Source organism: Fukomys damarensis, unplaced genomic scaffold (assembly GCF_012274545.1).
Source record: "Fukomys damarensis isolate Sample0158 unplaced genomic scaffold, DMR_v1.0_HiC HiC_scaffold_20, whole genome shotgun sequence".
Lineage (NCBI taxonomy): Eukaryota > Metazoa > Chordata > Mammalia > Rodentia > Bathyergidae > Fukomys > Fukomys damarensis.
Window position 1 is genome coordinate 15,630,451 of NW_022900932.1, and position 16,269 is coordinate 15,646,719.

Genomic DNA, 16,269 nt, shown 5'->3' on the forward strand with positions numbered 1-16,269 from the left:
ACAGCAGTTGTCCTGCAGTGGAAGGTGTGGAGAAGTAGTAGGCATTATAGTATTCTGTGCACAGCTCTGCTCTATTATATGGTGACGAGCACATTCGTGCAGGTAGAATGGCTTGAACAAGAATATTAGGTCATGTCAGATGTGGTAAACCTCGATTGGCCAATTTGCAACAGAGACTGCTGCATTGCTTTTCTAGTATAAATAAGATCCTAAGTTATTGAGATGCCAAAGTGAAAAGTAAACTTTCGTTCCTGACATAAAATGTCCAATATGTAAAAGTTTAATACACAGAAGGAAATTCAAGTACATTATCAACTATTGACAGGTACTTATGGTTATAAGAAGATAAGCACAATACATTAGCCTAAATAAATAAATAGATATAACAGCATGTAGCTAGACTCTAATGAATTAATCCCCTAATTGGCCTTCCCTGAACCCCACAGCAGTCTCCATTAGGCCTTTCTGGGCAATCCATATATCAATAACAGGATGTTTCTACATCTAGGCCCGTGAGCCAAGTCGTCTTGCTGGCCTTGGCTGTCCCTTAGGAAATGAGAATAAACAAGGGGCAGGCTGAAGTTTAGCAAAACCAAAAGCTGCATTGTGGCACAAGGAGAAGGGTCCAAAACTTTGGGCTAGGGGCCAGTAACAGTTCTTTGGTCAATAAACACGACTTTGGGTGAATTTACATTTCTGGAGGGACAGGATGGAGACTGGAAGAACAGCAGGGCCTTGTGGAGATGCTGGAGTTATTCACTGAAGGCAAAATCCAGATGAGCGAATGGGTTTAAAGAGCTGGCTGCACACATCTGCCTCTCCCAACACAGGACGCCTACAGGGGCGGAGCCCCTAACACACTGGGGTTGGAGATGGCGGTGTTTCCGGATTCTCACCCTGCAGGTAAACTCATCCAGTGGGTCTCATATTTCCTTGTGTGCAAGAATCACTTTGAAGCTTTGATAAAACAGAACTGCTGGCCCTTGGCCTCTGATTCAGGACTTCTAAGGTGGGTCCTCAGAATCTACATCTCCAGGAAGTTCCTGGGTGACACTGATGCTGCTGGCTGAGGGCCCCACTTTGAGAACCACTGGCTTTGTTTCAGAGAGGTAGAAACCCAGGCCCAGAGAAGGGCAGTGATGTGATCATGGGGTCAGTACCCAGAGGCTTTTTATTATGAAGTGAACTGTGGTCCTCCAAAATGTAGACAGTGGAATCCTAACCCCCATTACCTTGTCACTGCACCGTAGTTAAGGTGAGATCACACTGGGGTCTGGTGGCTCTCTGGTCCAGTATTACTACTGTTCTTTTAAAAAGGAGAAAGTTTAGCCTGTAATCCCAGCCCTCTGGGAGGCTGAGGCAGGAGGATCAGTAAGTCTGAGCCTAGTCTGGATAATGTAGTGACTTAGTCTCAAAAAAATAAGAAGGGACAGGGGTGTAGCTTTGTGCAAAGGCTCTGCATTCAATTCCCAGCACTGCCCCCAAAAAATGGGGTAGGGGGTTTTGGACATAGACACACAGGGAAATGATGTGTGAAGACAAAGACAGACACAGGGCTAATGCTTCCATAAGCCGGAAACATCAAAGATGGCCACCACGGTCCAGAAGTGAGGGGTAAGGCTTGCAACGGTCTTTCTCATAGCCTTCAGGAGGAGCTAGACCCACTGGCACCCTGACTTCCGACTTCTGGATTCTAGAAGTATGACACAATACGGTTCTGTTATTTGTGCCACCCAGTTGTGGTATTTTGTTACAATAGCTCTAGCAGTCATGCACCTCAGTAGGAGAACATCAGTGTTAAGGTCAATGCCTGCCTGAGGGGAGGTTACGAATGGCCTGGTCCCTGCCTTCTTATCCTTCTCTCACGCTTTCACTTCCAGTGAGGACTCCAGTCCCCTCCATTGAGAACCAGGGGCTCCTTTGCCTTTCAAAGTCTATGGTCTATGGTCAAGCTTAACTCTGTCAGGGGTACAAACCTGCAATAACCTTTTGCTAAAGTAATGTGGCCAGGGTCTCAAGGACCCACCAACATCCCTACACTCTGACCACCATGTCTACTTCCAGGCTTCAATCCAGAGACTAAAACCCATATGGAGAACACGTGTGCTATAAATTGAGTAACAGTACAACAAGGAAACAAAAGCTCCTCGTTACCAGAATATTAGGTGGTCACTGAAGTCCTTTCATTAGGGATATGTAATTGTATAGAAAATGCACGAGCTATGAAATCAAGTAAAAAGATGGGCTATAAAATACTCTATATTAAAAAATAGAAGAATACTTGAAGGAAATATATTAAAATATTGCTGGACGTGGTGGCACATGCCTGTAATCCCAGCACTTAAAAAATAGAAGAATACTTGAAGGAAATATATTAAAATATTGCTGGACGTGGTGGCACATGCCTGTAATCCCAGCACTCGGGAGGCTGAGGCAGGAGGATCGCTGTGAGTTCGAGAAGAGCTTGGACTACATAGTGAGTTCCAGGTCAGTCTCAAGTACATAGTGAGACCCTGTCTCAAAACCCCCCCCCAAAAAAAAAATTAAGCCTTTTTCATTTGAGGACTGCCAAGATTATTGAAAATATTTTTCTTCTCTCTCTTTTTTGCTCTTTTTGACAAGATATCATCATGAGACAGGAGGTTAATTCTAAGATCCACAATTTTCTTTGTTCATCTTGGCTCTAGTATTTTTTCCCACTAGGTTCCCCCTTCATAAAATAAAGTCACCTAAGAGCTATCAAAAGGTTTGATCACTTTGCCCATACAAGGAGGAAAGACCTCTTCAGTTTGGAGACCAGGTCTGTCCCTATGCATTTGATTAAAACCACCTTTCTTCCCATCACAGAAACCTCCAGCTAAAAGGGTTATGAAATTCTGCACATAAAGTGTTCTCCCTTTCTGTCCCTGGTGCCTGAGGTCAGTTTTTGCCTTCAAATCTTTCCAAGTGGTTTTCCCATGAAGAACAATACTCACATTTATCATCCTTTGTCTTTTGAGCTGCTTTCTTTTCTGAAACCAGTTCTTTTTTCCCTGTAAATATTACTGTTTAAAAGTCTTCCTTTGCCATATTGCCCAGATTCAGGAGCTGTATGCTGATTTGGATTAAAACATGTCCTCTTCTAAACATGACTATCTATGGGGAATTTGACATGATCAGGTATTTACACATTAGTATGAATTAGCTCCAGAGTTCTGTTTTCCTCTTCATATCCATCAGAGATCATGAAACTGAAAAACTAGAATTTCCTTCTGAAGAGAAGTTAAAGCAACACATGGGCATGCTGTGGAGAGAGAGAGAGAGAGAGAGAGAGAGAGAGAGAGAGAGAGAGAGAGAGAGAGAGAGAGAAGGCACCGGCCAGGAGGAGGGCATTTGGCATTTAAAGAAAACATAGTAGCAGAGGTTAAGAAGTAGAGTAGCAGAGAGTGAGACGGAAGAAGACAGTGATATGTCAATGACAAACTAACCTGTAGCAGAGTTATATGGGGTAGTTCCACTTGGGTAGCCTTAATTCTCTTATTTTATCTTGTTTTTTCCAAAGGAAAATTTCTTGGTAGTTTACAACTAACATTTAAGCTAAACAGAAAAACCCAAAGTTTTTAAGTTATATGACTAATAAGTTAGGTGCTTATAAACAGGCAGGGTCTTGGATACCTTTGATACTGAATATTGAATCATTAAGTAATTGAACATGAGTTGATTAGTTATTTCATGTGTATAAGCAAATATATGTAATAAACATGTGGATGCATACACACATATATGGCTACGTGCACATACAGTAGGCTTCCATAATTGCTCAGCAGAGTTCTTAACCTGGCAATAATTCTAGCAAAAAGCCCTTAAAATTAACTGCAGAAATGCATACGGACGCATGCTTGTTTCGGGACTGAGGGACCAGAGCTTGCAGCAGATGCTCAGAGGGCAGAAGTCGCCCATGGCAGGAAAGACGGCTCTGACACATACCAGTGTTGTGCCAGGCTCTGCTCCCAATCTCACTCCAACTCCCCACAGAACGGAAACTCACAAAGAGGAGGGAAACCAGGAGGGCGAAGTGTGAGACAATCCCAGTCCTCTCGCCAGTGGGCCATGTTCCAGCTGGCTTGCTACACCAGAGAGCCACTCCTGTGATCCCTGGCGGGGCATGGGCGGGAGGGGCTCACACTTGGCTTCTTCTAAGATCCTTTGGGTCCCAAGGAAGCAAACAAGTTGCTGATATCCTCAGATCTGCCACTGAACTCCAGAAGACAGACCCATATTGTTTTCAAATTTTCTCCCAGGTTTACTACTCAGTGGCACATTCCATTTCTTTCCTCTTTATTTCCTAAATATATCAAAACTTTAAGTATCCCCCCAAAAAGTTAAATCAGCATAGGACATTTATTAGAGAAACTGGGCAGGTCTTCTGGACCAGAACACTTTGGGGCATGCCCCAGGCCCAGGACACGTTTTTCCATCTTTGGGGGAAGACAACAGTTACCGATGTGGAAAACAATAAGCCAAAACCAACATAGGGCCCAGAGTGATAAATTCACTCTGGTGAAATTTCTAAGGCAGGAATCTGAGCAAATACCTTTTATATGATGTTTCTAACAAGGTAACTGGAAAATTGAATTGACCAGGATACCCCATTCCCAAACTGTCCTGGTTAAGAATTAAACTCCTAGTTACAGAGCCATTCAATTCCAGTCTAGTTTAACATTGCTCACCGCAAAAGGAAGTATGACAAAAGGAGCCCAGGTCTGACATAAGCAAGAAACCAAGGTGTCCCCTAAACAGCCCTTGGGACTGACTGCAGCCCCCCATCCGCCCTCCTCCTTCCATCCCTCTCCTCTCCCCTGGGTGGCAGCGGCAGCCATGAAGACACCATTTCTGTCGCCAGCGGTCTCCAGTAAGGCATGCACAGGTTACAGTTTTCGGTTTATAAACCTGTAACTCGGATACCATCTCCTCTTTGCCCTCTGCACAAGCCCATAAACATCCCCAGCTCAGGCTCATGACGGGTTCTTTGCTCTAATGGAAGCTCCCTCCTGGATATCCCAAAAGAGAAAGATGTGTCTGGTAAGTGGGAGAGGTCACAGCCGAGCACAGCTATTTATTACATATACTGCGACCAGATGGATCTAACTCATCCGTCAAAGCCCTCGTCATCCTCATCACATTAGCCTCTTATAAAAGCATCCTGCTCTTTCCCCTCACAGTCCAACTCTGCTGCCGCTCTCTCTCGCTCTCTCTCTCTCTCTCTCTCTCTCTCTCCCCGCTTTCTCTCTCTCTCGTGTACTTTCAGGAAAATGAACCCTCTCTAACCCCATTGCTGTTCTCCTTAAATCATGGCTACCCATCACTCCATGGCTATTTTTAAACTTTACTTTTATCAATACTCATCCTGTAGCTCAGGGAGATATTAAAACTGTACTGGGGCAAGGAAGGGCGTTTCTGACACTTGCTCCCTCATTCATCAGTTCCTCATAGGCCCGTTGGTGACAATGAAAAGATTTCACAATACCGTGCAGCAGAAACTCATTCTCCTGCTCATCCATCATGCTCAACCTAGCAGCAGTTCCACTGACCTAATCTGCAATGCCTCAGTACTCGCTGGAGATTTCTTAAAGGCACCCTTCATTGTTGTCCGGAACAAAGGAGGGGCCTGGGCCACTCGATAAGGAGGCCAAATGGTGCAAGGATTAATGGGATAGTCCTTCATCTTTCCAGTCCTGGGTTCAAAGGCTGTGGTGTGGGTGAAGCCACGCAGTCTCTCTGGGGCCAAACACAGCACAGCCCAACTATGGTCCAGTTGAACGAACTCAAATGCAAAGACTGCTGCCCAAGAGGGAGAAGGGCCCCAAATTGTGAGTGCCTTCAACAATCCATTTCTTCATTCTTTCACTGATTTGTTGCTCATTCAGAAAACCCTTTTTCAGTTTGGTTTTCTGAGAAAGGGTCTCATTATAAAAGTTGGCGTTGAACTCATGATCCCCCTACTCAGCCTCTCAAGTGATAGGATTATAGGCATGTACCATAGTGTCTACCCCCCAGAAGCAAACACTTTTAAAATACTTCCCATGTACTAATTGTTATTATAAGCATTAGGATTGTAAAAGTGAAATATAGATGCTGGAAGAATAGACACTAGGGGGAGGAGCTCCTTGCTTAGTGGAAAGAAAAGCAAACTGAAAAAAAAGCAGAGACAGCAATGATAGCAGATGGCTACCTATCCCTGACACACCTCTCCTTATTTTCCTCTCAGCAATGGGATCCCCTTTGAGCTGAAGCAGGGTTCATGGCAGCTCAGCTAGAGACTACATCTCCCAGATACCCTTGCAGTTCAGTGATGCCACGTGATGAAGACCAAGCTAACAAAGTACAAGTCAAGTGTGTGAAGCTGGTATCATATCCTTCAAAAGGGTACAGGCTGTGCTGCATGCTGCCTCATCTTTCCCGTGAGACAGAACACAAGTACCGAACTGGTGAGCCAGCTCTGGCAACAAAGACATGGAAGACCAGCTAAAGACTGGAAAAGCAACCAGGTAGGTGGAGCCTGGGCCCGTAAAGGACCTCAGAGTGGAAAAAGACTACAGAAGTTTGAGGTCCCTGAACTGCTGTGGCAATTATCCAGCCCTGGCTTCAGGGAAAAGACTCACGTGATGGTGGCAGAATAAAAGGCGTGCAGACTTCCCAATCTATTCTGACCTTCAGAGGTGTCTGGACGAAACCCAGAGGATAAAAGTCTGCCCTGCAGGTCCTCATGTGTTTTGCACCTGACATCAGCCCCATTTAAATGCCCAGAATGAGAACAAATGAGAGGCAATTTGGAGACCCCAATGGACAAACACAATAAGCACTCCTGATTTATTTAAGTTCACACACCATTTACCCCTTACCCTCCAGCTTGTTCCTTGCTAAACAAAACAAAACCCTCCTGTTCTTAATGGCCCACACTGTTCATTCTGCTATCTACTTACTCAGGTGTTCTTTGACTATTTCTATCACAGATCTCTGTCCTCATTCTGGGGTGAAATGTAAGCTCCCTGAGGGTAAGAATCACATTGTTAGCTTCTCTCCCACAGGGCTTTCAGCACAGGGCTCAGCAAACTACAGCACTCAAAAAAAGTGTACAAATTTGTAAAAAAAACTGGAAAATCAAAGAAATGCAATAAGGGAGATGGGAAAAATTTTGTGAAAACAAAATACTGGCACTGGAGGCAACATGTGAGGTGTTATGAATTAGCCTTCACATTATAGAAAGACAGAAATAGGGAGCCTAAAGAATACTGAGACCAAGGTCTCACAGCTAGGTAACAGTAAATATCTACCAAAGTGGGGTCTCTTGTATTCCTTCTGCAAAAGTAGAATTCCAGCTGGGGACAGAAGCAAAAGTAAAGGCGTATTAGAAACACGAAGGACACCAACTCAAACAACTCCTGGTCTCAATCTTTCACCTCTGATCTCACTCATGTCTGACTATCAATTTCATCAGAGAGCCCAAAGGTGTCCAGGGTGGTGAAGGCGGCAGGAGAAACTCATAGGTATAGCTGCTGAGGGACAGGATTAGCATAATGATGACCTACACCAGGCTCTCAACTCATCTCCTGGAGTCTAACAAGAACCTGAGCAATATTTGAATTAAAAACAGCTTCAATTTCTCCAGCCAATTACAGTGCTTAAAACTTGACCACCACTTTTCCAAGTAAAATATCCCTATCTTATAGCTAATGTGAAATACACAAAAACATTTTATTTAAAATTACCTGAATCTAATATGCCATTGATTTTAATATACCATGATGTATGCTGAGAAAAACAAAGCTCTTAAACTGCAACATAATGCTTTCCAATAACCTTGAATTTTTATTTACTATTACTAAAATAGTCCATTTAGACTAATTTAGACATGGATTTTTATCAATTGTGCACATTTATAAAAATGTATATACATGTGAAACTTATGGGATAATGTATTCCAGAAACTTCTTCTGCTCACTGCCTGAACTCTTGGAATCACTTTTCAACTCAAAGCTTAGAAATGTTTATATTTTCCATGCAAAATATCACCTTCTCTGTCTTTCAAGAGTGGTGAAGATACAGCTACCCACAAGCATTCTGCAGGATCTCATACCGGTACCTTCTGAATCTTACCAAGAAATGTCAACAGAAGGCTCAAGATAACGACCAGACTTACAGTCTTTCCATGAAGGTCCCTTCAGGGATTTGTTGACTGACACCTTGGGGGTCACAGTTCAGAGGGACCATCAGGAATAGCTACCACGGCTGGCCAAGCACAGGCAGAGACAGATATCCAACAACAGACATGGTCATCAGCTCTCTCATAAAATACTAGGACTGAAAAAGATCCATCTCCATGGCAGACGTACTGAAAGGTGAAAAATCATGTACCTCAACCACCCTGGCCTGCGGTTTCGGTTGTAGCAGGTATTTATTATACTGTCTTCCCAGAAGCTCTCAGGAGTTTATGATAGGGAATGCCTTACCTGGGAGGATACAACTTGACCCTACACCATAGAAGTAGATGCATGAGCCCAAACTTTACACTGTCCATCACCTGGGTCTACATTCAGGGAATCATAAGGTCAAATCAAGATGTCAGTCTGGTTGTGCTCTTTACCAGGAGAACAGCAAGGGGTGGGGGATAACCTTTCTGCCTTATTCAAGTTGCTGGCAGAATCCATGTCCTCTCAGCTGTATATCTGATGCCTCTGATTCCTTGCTGGGATCTACTGTCTGCTCCTATGGGCTGCCCAGATACCTTCTCACACAAGCCCTTCCATCATCAAGTAAGCAATGGTTTTTATGCTGTGTTTACCACTTCTCTGCCTTCACCAGCTGAGGAAAGTGCTATGTATTTAGGGCCCATGCCCCAGTCTTGGCCTGCTGGATAGTCTCCTGTCTCTCATGTCCCCTGTGCCATTTAACATAATACCATCGGTGTAGCAATGTCTCATCTTATGGCAGGGCTGAGAATGAGGCCTCCTGTGGGTAGGTCTTGGGAAGAATTTTTGGAATAGAATTGTGTCTATTAGACTAGACTTCCTGTGAACTATGAGAGTGGTCCCATAGCCTTCCAATAAAATGCTTTATACCCTCAGGATGGATTAAATTGTATTCTGGGGGCCAAATTCACTATTATATCAAATAGAGGTAAAGACAAATATCAACAATAAGCTGGCTCATTTTAATCAAGGGGTAGCAGATATCACTATTCTTAAATCTAAATACAAGTCCTTCCAATTTCATTTGGGAACACTTTCAGAAACTACATTATGGGTGGGGGTTGACAACAGTGTCCCCAGTATCTGAAGCTGGATGTTGCCCACCCATCTCATACAAGACAGGGAAAGCCAACAGCCCAGAGCTTCTCAGACACATTTGCAATGTGAAGGAGAAAAAAATACAAACCCTGAAATATACACTTTAAATCCTACACGTGGAGGAAAAGGTAACCCTGCAAGCTTTTGTCCTAATTGCCTTAGTGTACCTGCCTCAGACTATACCAATCCAGTCACTACAAAAGATTTATTCACTGTTGTGATACCCTGAGTGGGGCTCCACCGGAAAAAAATCCCTCTTTCACCCTGCCTCTCAGAATAGATATAGTGTATGATGAGACAGAGAGAGAAGGAGAAAGAACAAGAGAGACAGACATGGGGGAGGGGGTTACAGAATGATACCCAGAGAAGGAAAGGGACAGAACATAAATGTACCTGAAGAAAACAATTTCAGAATTTTTCTTCAACACTTATCTCCAAAATGGCCCATTTGATTCATGAACATCTCTAATGTATATCATCAGTGACTGAAGGAGTTTTTTTATATGATTTTTGACAATTTAACAAGTCCTCCTGACAAATTAAATGGCTGTGTTGACAACTTAACTGTACTGCCAATCAATATTTTCAATTACTTTCATTGTCATTCAGAAAAAATACAACACGAGGTCATACCGTGGTAAAACCAAGGAAAGAAAATAAAATGAGGAGTGATCGGTGGGGTGGGGACAGGAGGTAGGGAGGGCACAAACTTGAAGGCACAAGATGCCATCATCTACTCGGGGCTGAGGGGACCCCGGGGCTTCCAAGACAAGTCTGGAAAATAGCACTTCCCTTGGGGTAATGCTTCTAGTCACCACGATGGAGATTTTCTTCTTCCTGTGAGCTATTTAAAAGTCATTAGATTTGAGCCATAGGCATACAGCATTTTATTAGAAGGCCTTCCTTTCAGGCATTTGCCAACTGGCCGCCACCACGACAGCCTCAGTCGTGCAGAAAGGCTCTCAAGGGCCGCAGGTAACATCTCAGCCTTTCCAGGGGTCGATTGGTCAGCCTGAAAAATTCCAGTCAGACGACAGCGAGCAGAGGTCAGCCTTCTTAAGCTTTTCAAAGGGGGAGCAGCAAATCAATATGTTCAAATGTGTATTTATCATGTAGGGAGAGAGATTACCCACGGAGAGCCAAGGAAGCACGCAGAAATAGTCTGGAGAGTCAAAACGAAACAGATGACCACAAGGTAAAGGCAGATTTTAGGAAGGATGGCTTTTTTTTTTTTAATGATCGCCCTTAGTGAAGGATTGAAAAGAAATGATTCAGTAATATGCACTAGCTCTCCAGTCAGAGAATGTCTCGTCCAAGCCCCGTGACTTCTGGCCCCTTATGCTGGAGGCTGTGGCAACCATGTAGGAAAAACAGAATGCTCTTCCCTCCTCAGGCCTGTGAACTCAAGTTGCTGCCATATACTGCCCTACCTGCTGGCTGTTAGACCCTCCTCCTGCAGGCAGTTTTCTCCGATTCCACAACATCCCTTGATATTGTCTGTCCCCCACCATCACCCATTTAGCTCGAAATCATGTCATGTCTTACATTATCACCTACATGCCCCACATACTTTAAAAGCACTTTAAAAATCATTCATTCGTTTTCTCAGTGAACTGGACGAAGCCTTGGGAAAGGAAAACATCACATCCCTCAGGACCTTTTGCTACAACTGAAGCAGGGGTGGCAGGTCAATGTCACTTCTAATGCTATCTCTGACTGGTGCGTAGCAGAGCAGCTGCCAGCAAAGCTGCACAGGCACCATGAGGTTTTGCTGAGAGAGTTCTGGGAGCACTCATGGTACCTGTCTTGTGTGTGCAGTTAAGAGATGATAACCCGAGTATCTTTTCCTCCTTCCCAGCACTAAGCAATGATGTGTATACAGTGGGTTGCAAACAAAGCACTTACTTTAGGAACTAAGCCAGTTACCAGGCATTCAGAATAGCAATCCTGGGGCCAGGTATTTAGCTCAGTGGTTCCACCATTACCTTGTAAGTGCAGGGACCCGAGTTTGATCCCCAGTACCAAAAAAAAAGAATAGCAATCCTGCAGTTGATAGTGGATCATAAAGCTCTAACTTCATCCATTCGCTCAAGAATTGTTACTAAGTTATCACTGTGCCAAAGGTAGGTCGGGCATAAGGAGGGCAGAGCAAGGCATATGTCCCTGGCCCTTGTGGTGCTGAACAGCTGGGAAGCAACAGAGATATGAAAGTAGAGGGAGCAGTACAATTGGAAAGAATACAAGTGATATCCAAAGAGGACTTCACTTCCATCCAAGGAAATAAGGAACACTTCTGAGGGGAGATGGTACTGATGTTGAACCTTGAATAATAAGAGACTTAGCCAGGCAGGAATGATGGAAATGAGCATCTCAGGAGAAAATCAGAGAATTCTGATTTAACCCTCAAAGAATGTACAGTTTGGAAGGAGAGAAGTGGTCAGTCCACACAGAGCAATGGTGCAAGGGAGAAGAGGGAAGAGGAGCACAGTAAACTGCTGTTTACGTGCTGTGGCCAGATCCTATGCTCTTGCAATGGTAAGTGCTGAATCCATAAGCAGGATGAGCTGCAAGGAAAGGAAGCTGAAGGTAGAAGCCAGCCAAAGTGCCACTATGACGGTCAAGGAAGGGACTGATAAGGTCTTGGCCAGTACGGTGGCTCCTAACAGAGAAAGGAGCGGGATGCCAACAGCTCTGTGGGCAATGGGTTTGGAGTGCTTGGTCAGAGGGCAGATGTAAGAGACGAGGAATGGCAATCAGGCAGACCAGCCTGGAAAGGATGGCATCATCTACACACAGACTTAAGCAGGGAGGGTGATATCTGGTTCCCCTTTCCCATCCTGGCATTTCCGCAAGGGCTCCTCTAGAGTCCCTGCCTCTAGTGGGTGGACCCTCTCTTTGCAAACCAAAGGGCCTAGGGTTTTGCTGGCCTTCAGGAAGAGCATTCCTGCCATCAGGAAAAAGTGGTAACAGCAACACATGGCAGCCTTGATAGCATCAACTCCTCTGCCCGCTCTTGGGGTCTCCAGGCAAGGTGGGAATTCTCCAAAAGCAAAGGGGAAGGAGGTGAGAACTGGCCCTCTCCATGCTAGCACCTGCATACGCAAAGACAGCATCACTGAGTGTCTCAAGCAAGCTCACTACAGGCAAATCTCAAGGTACACAAGGCCTGCAGTGTCACTAAGAGAGGTCTTCCAGCTCCAAATCAGAGTTCAAAGCATGACCTTAGTGCTTCTCAGAGGCCTGCGTTATGATGCCCAGAGGATGAGAGAAGCAGGGCTAGAGGAAAGGTCTACTCTTCTACATGCCTTCTGGAAGCTACTTAAATCATAAAGCATGTCCCGTGGCCTGTCCACATGCTCTCTTCAAGGGATTCTATGTGAATCCACCATCCTCCTGGCCTGAGGGCTGCCATAGCTTTCTGAAGCACACAGGTGACCCTGGGGACTCCCTGAGCTTCTTCCCATCCTTCTGAGACTTTCACAGAGAGGCCCTTGGGGCTCACACATTGCAAGACATTGTTGAACCAGTCACTTGATTGCACAGTGTGAAGAAAAACTGACAGGCCTCATGATGCAGGCCCAGATTTATGTCGTCTCAGGAGAGGCACCTAATAAAGTGATGTCCTTCTGAGGAATAACCTCTTCCTGAGTGCCCAGTTGGTTCTAGTATCTCATAACACCCCTCCTAAACACACACATGCACACACACACACACACACACACACAGTCACACTCAATTCTCCTATCACTTCTCTTTGTAGAGTGGACAAGCACTCAGCCCCCATGCTAGTGATCTGCAGAGATTTTTTTCTTTAAAAAAGATGAATAATCTGATATTTGATATCATTTCCATCAAGATGCAAACATTCACACACACACACACACACACACACACACACAAACACACATGCTTTTTTTTTTTAAAGAATGCCTGGAATTGCAGTTTATGTAAGAGAAGCAGGGTTCTCAAAGCCAGTCCTATGCTTGTGTTACTGAAAAACCAATGGATTTGGCTCAGTTCTGTTAACCATCAGCAATTATCTTCCTGTCAAAGCTAAAGGTAACAAATTTCCCCATATCCAGCAAGGCCATATCACCAACCGGACACCAACATCATCTGATGGCAAGTAAATCACCAGAGCAGCCATGGGCCCTGACAGACAAATGCTCTGTCTTAGAAAATCCAGGCCTATCACTCAGGAGGGAAAAAAGGTTCTCTCAGCTGGACTCCCAGGGAAGAGATTAAATGTAGACGATTCGGTGAGTACAGTAGAAAGCAAATCCTAAATATGAGAATTATTAATGGACTTCACACTGGTCTTTTTAATCTGTTGCCAACATACACTCATCTATTTTACCTTGATCTGCCTTGTTCCTGATGGACATTAACAGGCAGGAGCAGTGCATTATCCCAGCCTTAATCAGCACCAACAGCACAAGAACAATGTCCCGCTACCTATCAAATGGGGGCTACTTTAGCAATAGCTGTTCTTTTATAATGAAGACTGTGTAATAAAAGATACCACTAATATGCCCTGTCCTTATACTTAACAATAACATTCATTTCATGATATGCTACATAATGGGGATATCAGTTCTTAACCTGCTCAGGAACAGAGTGCTGCATTATCACAGGGCAATTGGAACTGGGCCGGAATTCCCCAATAATCTATGGGTGAAAGCAGCATTTTCTCCCGCAAAGAACATAGAGCACTGGTGTCAGACTGTAAGAGCCAGTCTGCAATTTGAGAAAAGCCACCTTTAACCCTCACAATCACTAACCATTAAATGTGAGGCTGGAACTTATACCATTATGCAAACACCACTGAGGGTCTCTCCACTGGATTACCTGGTGGGCTGTAAGTGTCTACAAAGAAGTTTGTTTTAGTCAACAATTTGTTGCATTCAAGGCTTTTCCATGAACCCAAAGTGAAAGTAGAAATAGTGAGGGTCCCTACAGATATCAGTGTCCTCAATAAAAATGCAATCTCCGCATGAGGAAAAACTTTATCTACAGAATCCAATTATCTGCAGAGAACACTGAAACAACCAGCTTTCTCCAGAAGAGAGCGCAGCGGGGAGAGATCTATGAATTGGCAGGAAGTGCTGGGCAGGGTCAAAGGTGACACTTAGCAACCTGAAATGACCAAACAAATATGTGTTGTTAAAAGGAGCTACTACCTAAATCCCTACTATATGCCACGCATTATATGTACTTTTACATAGTAGGTTGCTTAATTTTCAGAAATTATGAAGAAAGTTATTTTATCCCCCCTTTAAATATAAGAAAAAAAACACATGAATGTCAGAGCCTGCTGAAAAGGACTGGATCCAAGACTACAAGTCAGGCTAATCAGTATCTAAGGCTAACTTCACCCTCCACATTACCCCGTAGTCCGTGATGGGCATCAGCCAACTCTTACTCTGGTGGCTGGTCCTTGCTGAGTACCCAAGGGCCAATATCTGAAAAAACATGGCCCTATCTGGAGCTGGCTGGAGTGAGGCTTGAGGATTGGGCTGGTGAAAGAGGGGACCTCAGAAACCACCACCATCTTCCAACCTCTGATCTGGGGTCACCAACTCCATGTTCTAGTCACCTGAGCTAGCCAAACCCTTCAACTCAATAATCCCTCAGAGAGAAGACAATGCTTCTGAAAAATCAACACATAATGTTTGTCAAATCTTAAGCTTTAGGTTGAACCATATAAACCTGACATTTGTATAGGTTACAATCGGTCAAATACTGACATTTCACACGATTAAAATTAGTACAGTACAATACCAAGATGAAGGGCAGGAGAAGGTGTGGTGATTGCCTACCTTCAGGTAAAGAAGAGTTCTTACACCAGAGGAAATGTCTGGCTTTATCTTCATGAACAGTTAAATGGCTCCAGTGAGTTAAGGAAAAACACTGGACTGATGGGGAGGGACAAATAAAACTGAGTTTTAGGTGTGTCTTTGCCCTTAACCAGGCACACAGCTTCAAGTAACTTCATAGTCCCCTCTGCTTGTTTCTTCCTATGTGACATGAAGTTTTGAGAAGTTTCTTCCAACTCTGAAAAGTCATCACACTAGGGATCTATGGATGGATGACATCTGATCTCCTCCTAAGACAAGCCACTTGGCTGGGCACAGTGTCCTTAGACAAAAAAAAAAAAAAAGTAAAAAGTAAAAAGGAACATGCACAAAGAAAAATGTCCACAAAGGGAAGGATACAACTACCATAAAAGATGAAATAAGCCTAGGAAAGGGAGACTGAGGTTTAAAGACAAAGTTACTAATGTTTTAAAATAGTAAAAGACCAGATCTGGAAGTCGAAATGTTTTGTGCACTCATTTGCCTCCCCACTGAGTACCCAGCACTTAACAAGGAACTAGGATGGGCAGTTTGAACCATATTTTTCTGATCATACTCCTCTAAGAGGTTCTGAGACCTTTAACACAACCACAAATCAAATGCCAGCAGCCAAATGAATTTGCCATTATCCGTCACAGGATTTATGGCTGATGTACCAATTCCTTGTCTGATCCTAAATCTGCCATTTATGAGAGAACTATCCTAAAGCCCCAAGTATAGCCACATGCTCCATGTCTACCTTCACAAGTGACAGTGACATTTGAGGACAGGAAGGGTGCAGGGAAAAGTTCTTCACTGTGACGATGCTTTGGATTAGAATATCAAGTAGTCACGTGAGCATGGGGAGAGTTGGCAACCTTAAATATTAGAATTATCTGAAGTGATCTGGATTTAAGGATTGAGTCAGGCCCCCAGGCAGCTATCTATCTGTTCTTCTGGTGCCAAAAACATTTAGTGGACCAAGCCAAAGAGAAGAAAGCAGCCCAGTAATCACCTGCTGTGATTTTGCTTCTGCAGCTGGCCTGATTGCCTGTCTACTCTCTGCTAGGGTTTTTGTCTGCTATCTCCCACGTAAACGCCATCCCATT

At 44.1% G+C, this 16,269-nt stretch overlaps 1 protein-coding gene across 3 annotated transcripts in view; it reads right to left on the reverse strand.

Annotated features, from left to right (window-relative positions):
- Lrmda (leucine rich melanocyte differentiation associated) overlaps positions 1-16,269 on the reverse strand; it is a 1,009,463-nt gene that overhangs the window by 525,410 nt on the left and 467,784 nt on the right. Inside the window, exon 2 of one of the 3 annotated variants that reach the window (XM_010607471.3) lies at positions 1-111. This exon is cut by the window's left edge and continues 10 nt beyond it. The exons of the other annotated variants lie outside the window; for them this stretch is intronic. Within the exon in view, the coding sequence (XP_010605773.1) occupies positions 1-94 (94 nt within the window). The 5' untranslated portion in view covers positions 95-111. The remainder of the gene's footprint in view (positions 112-16,269) is intronic. 3 annotated transcript variants of the gene reach the window in all.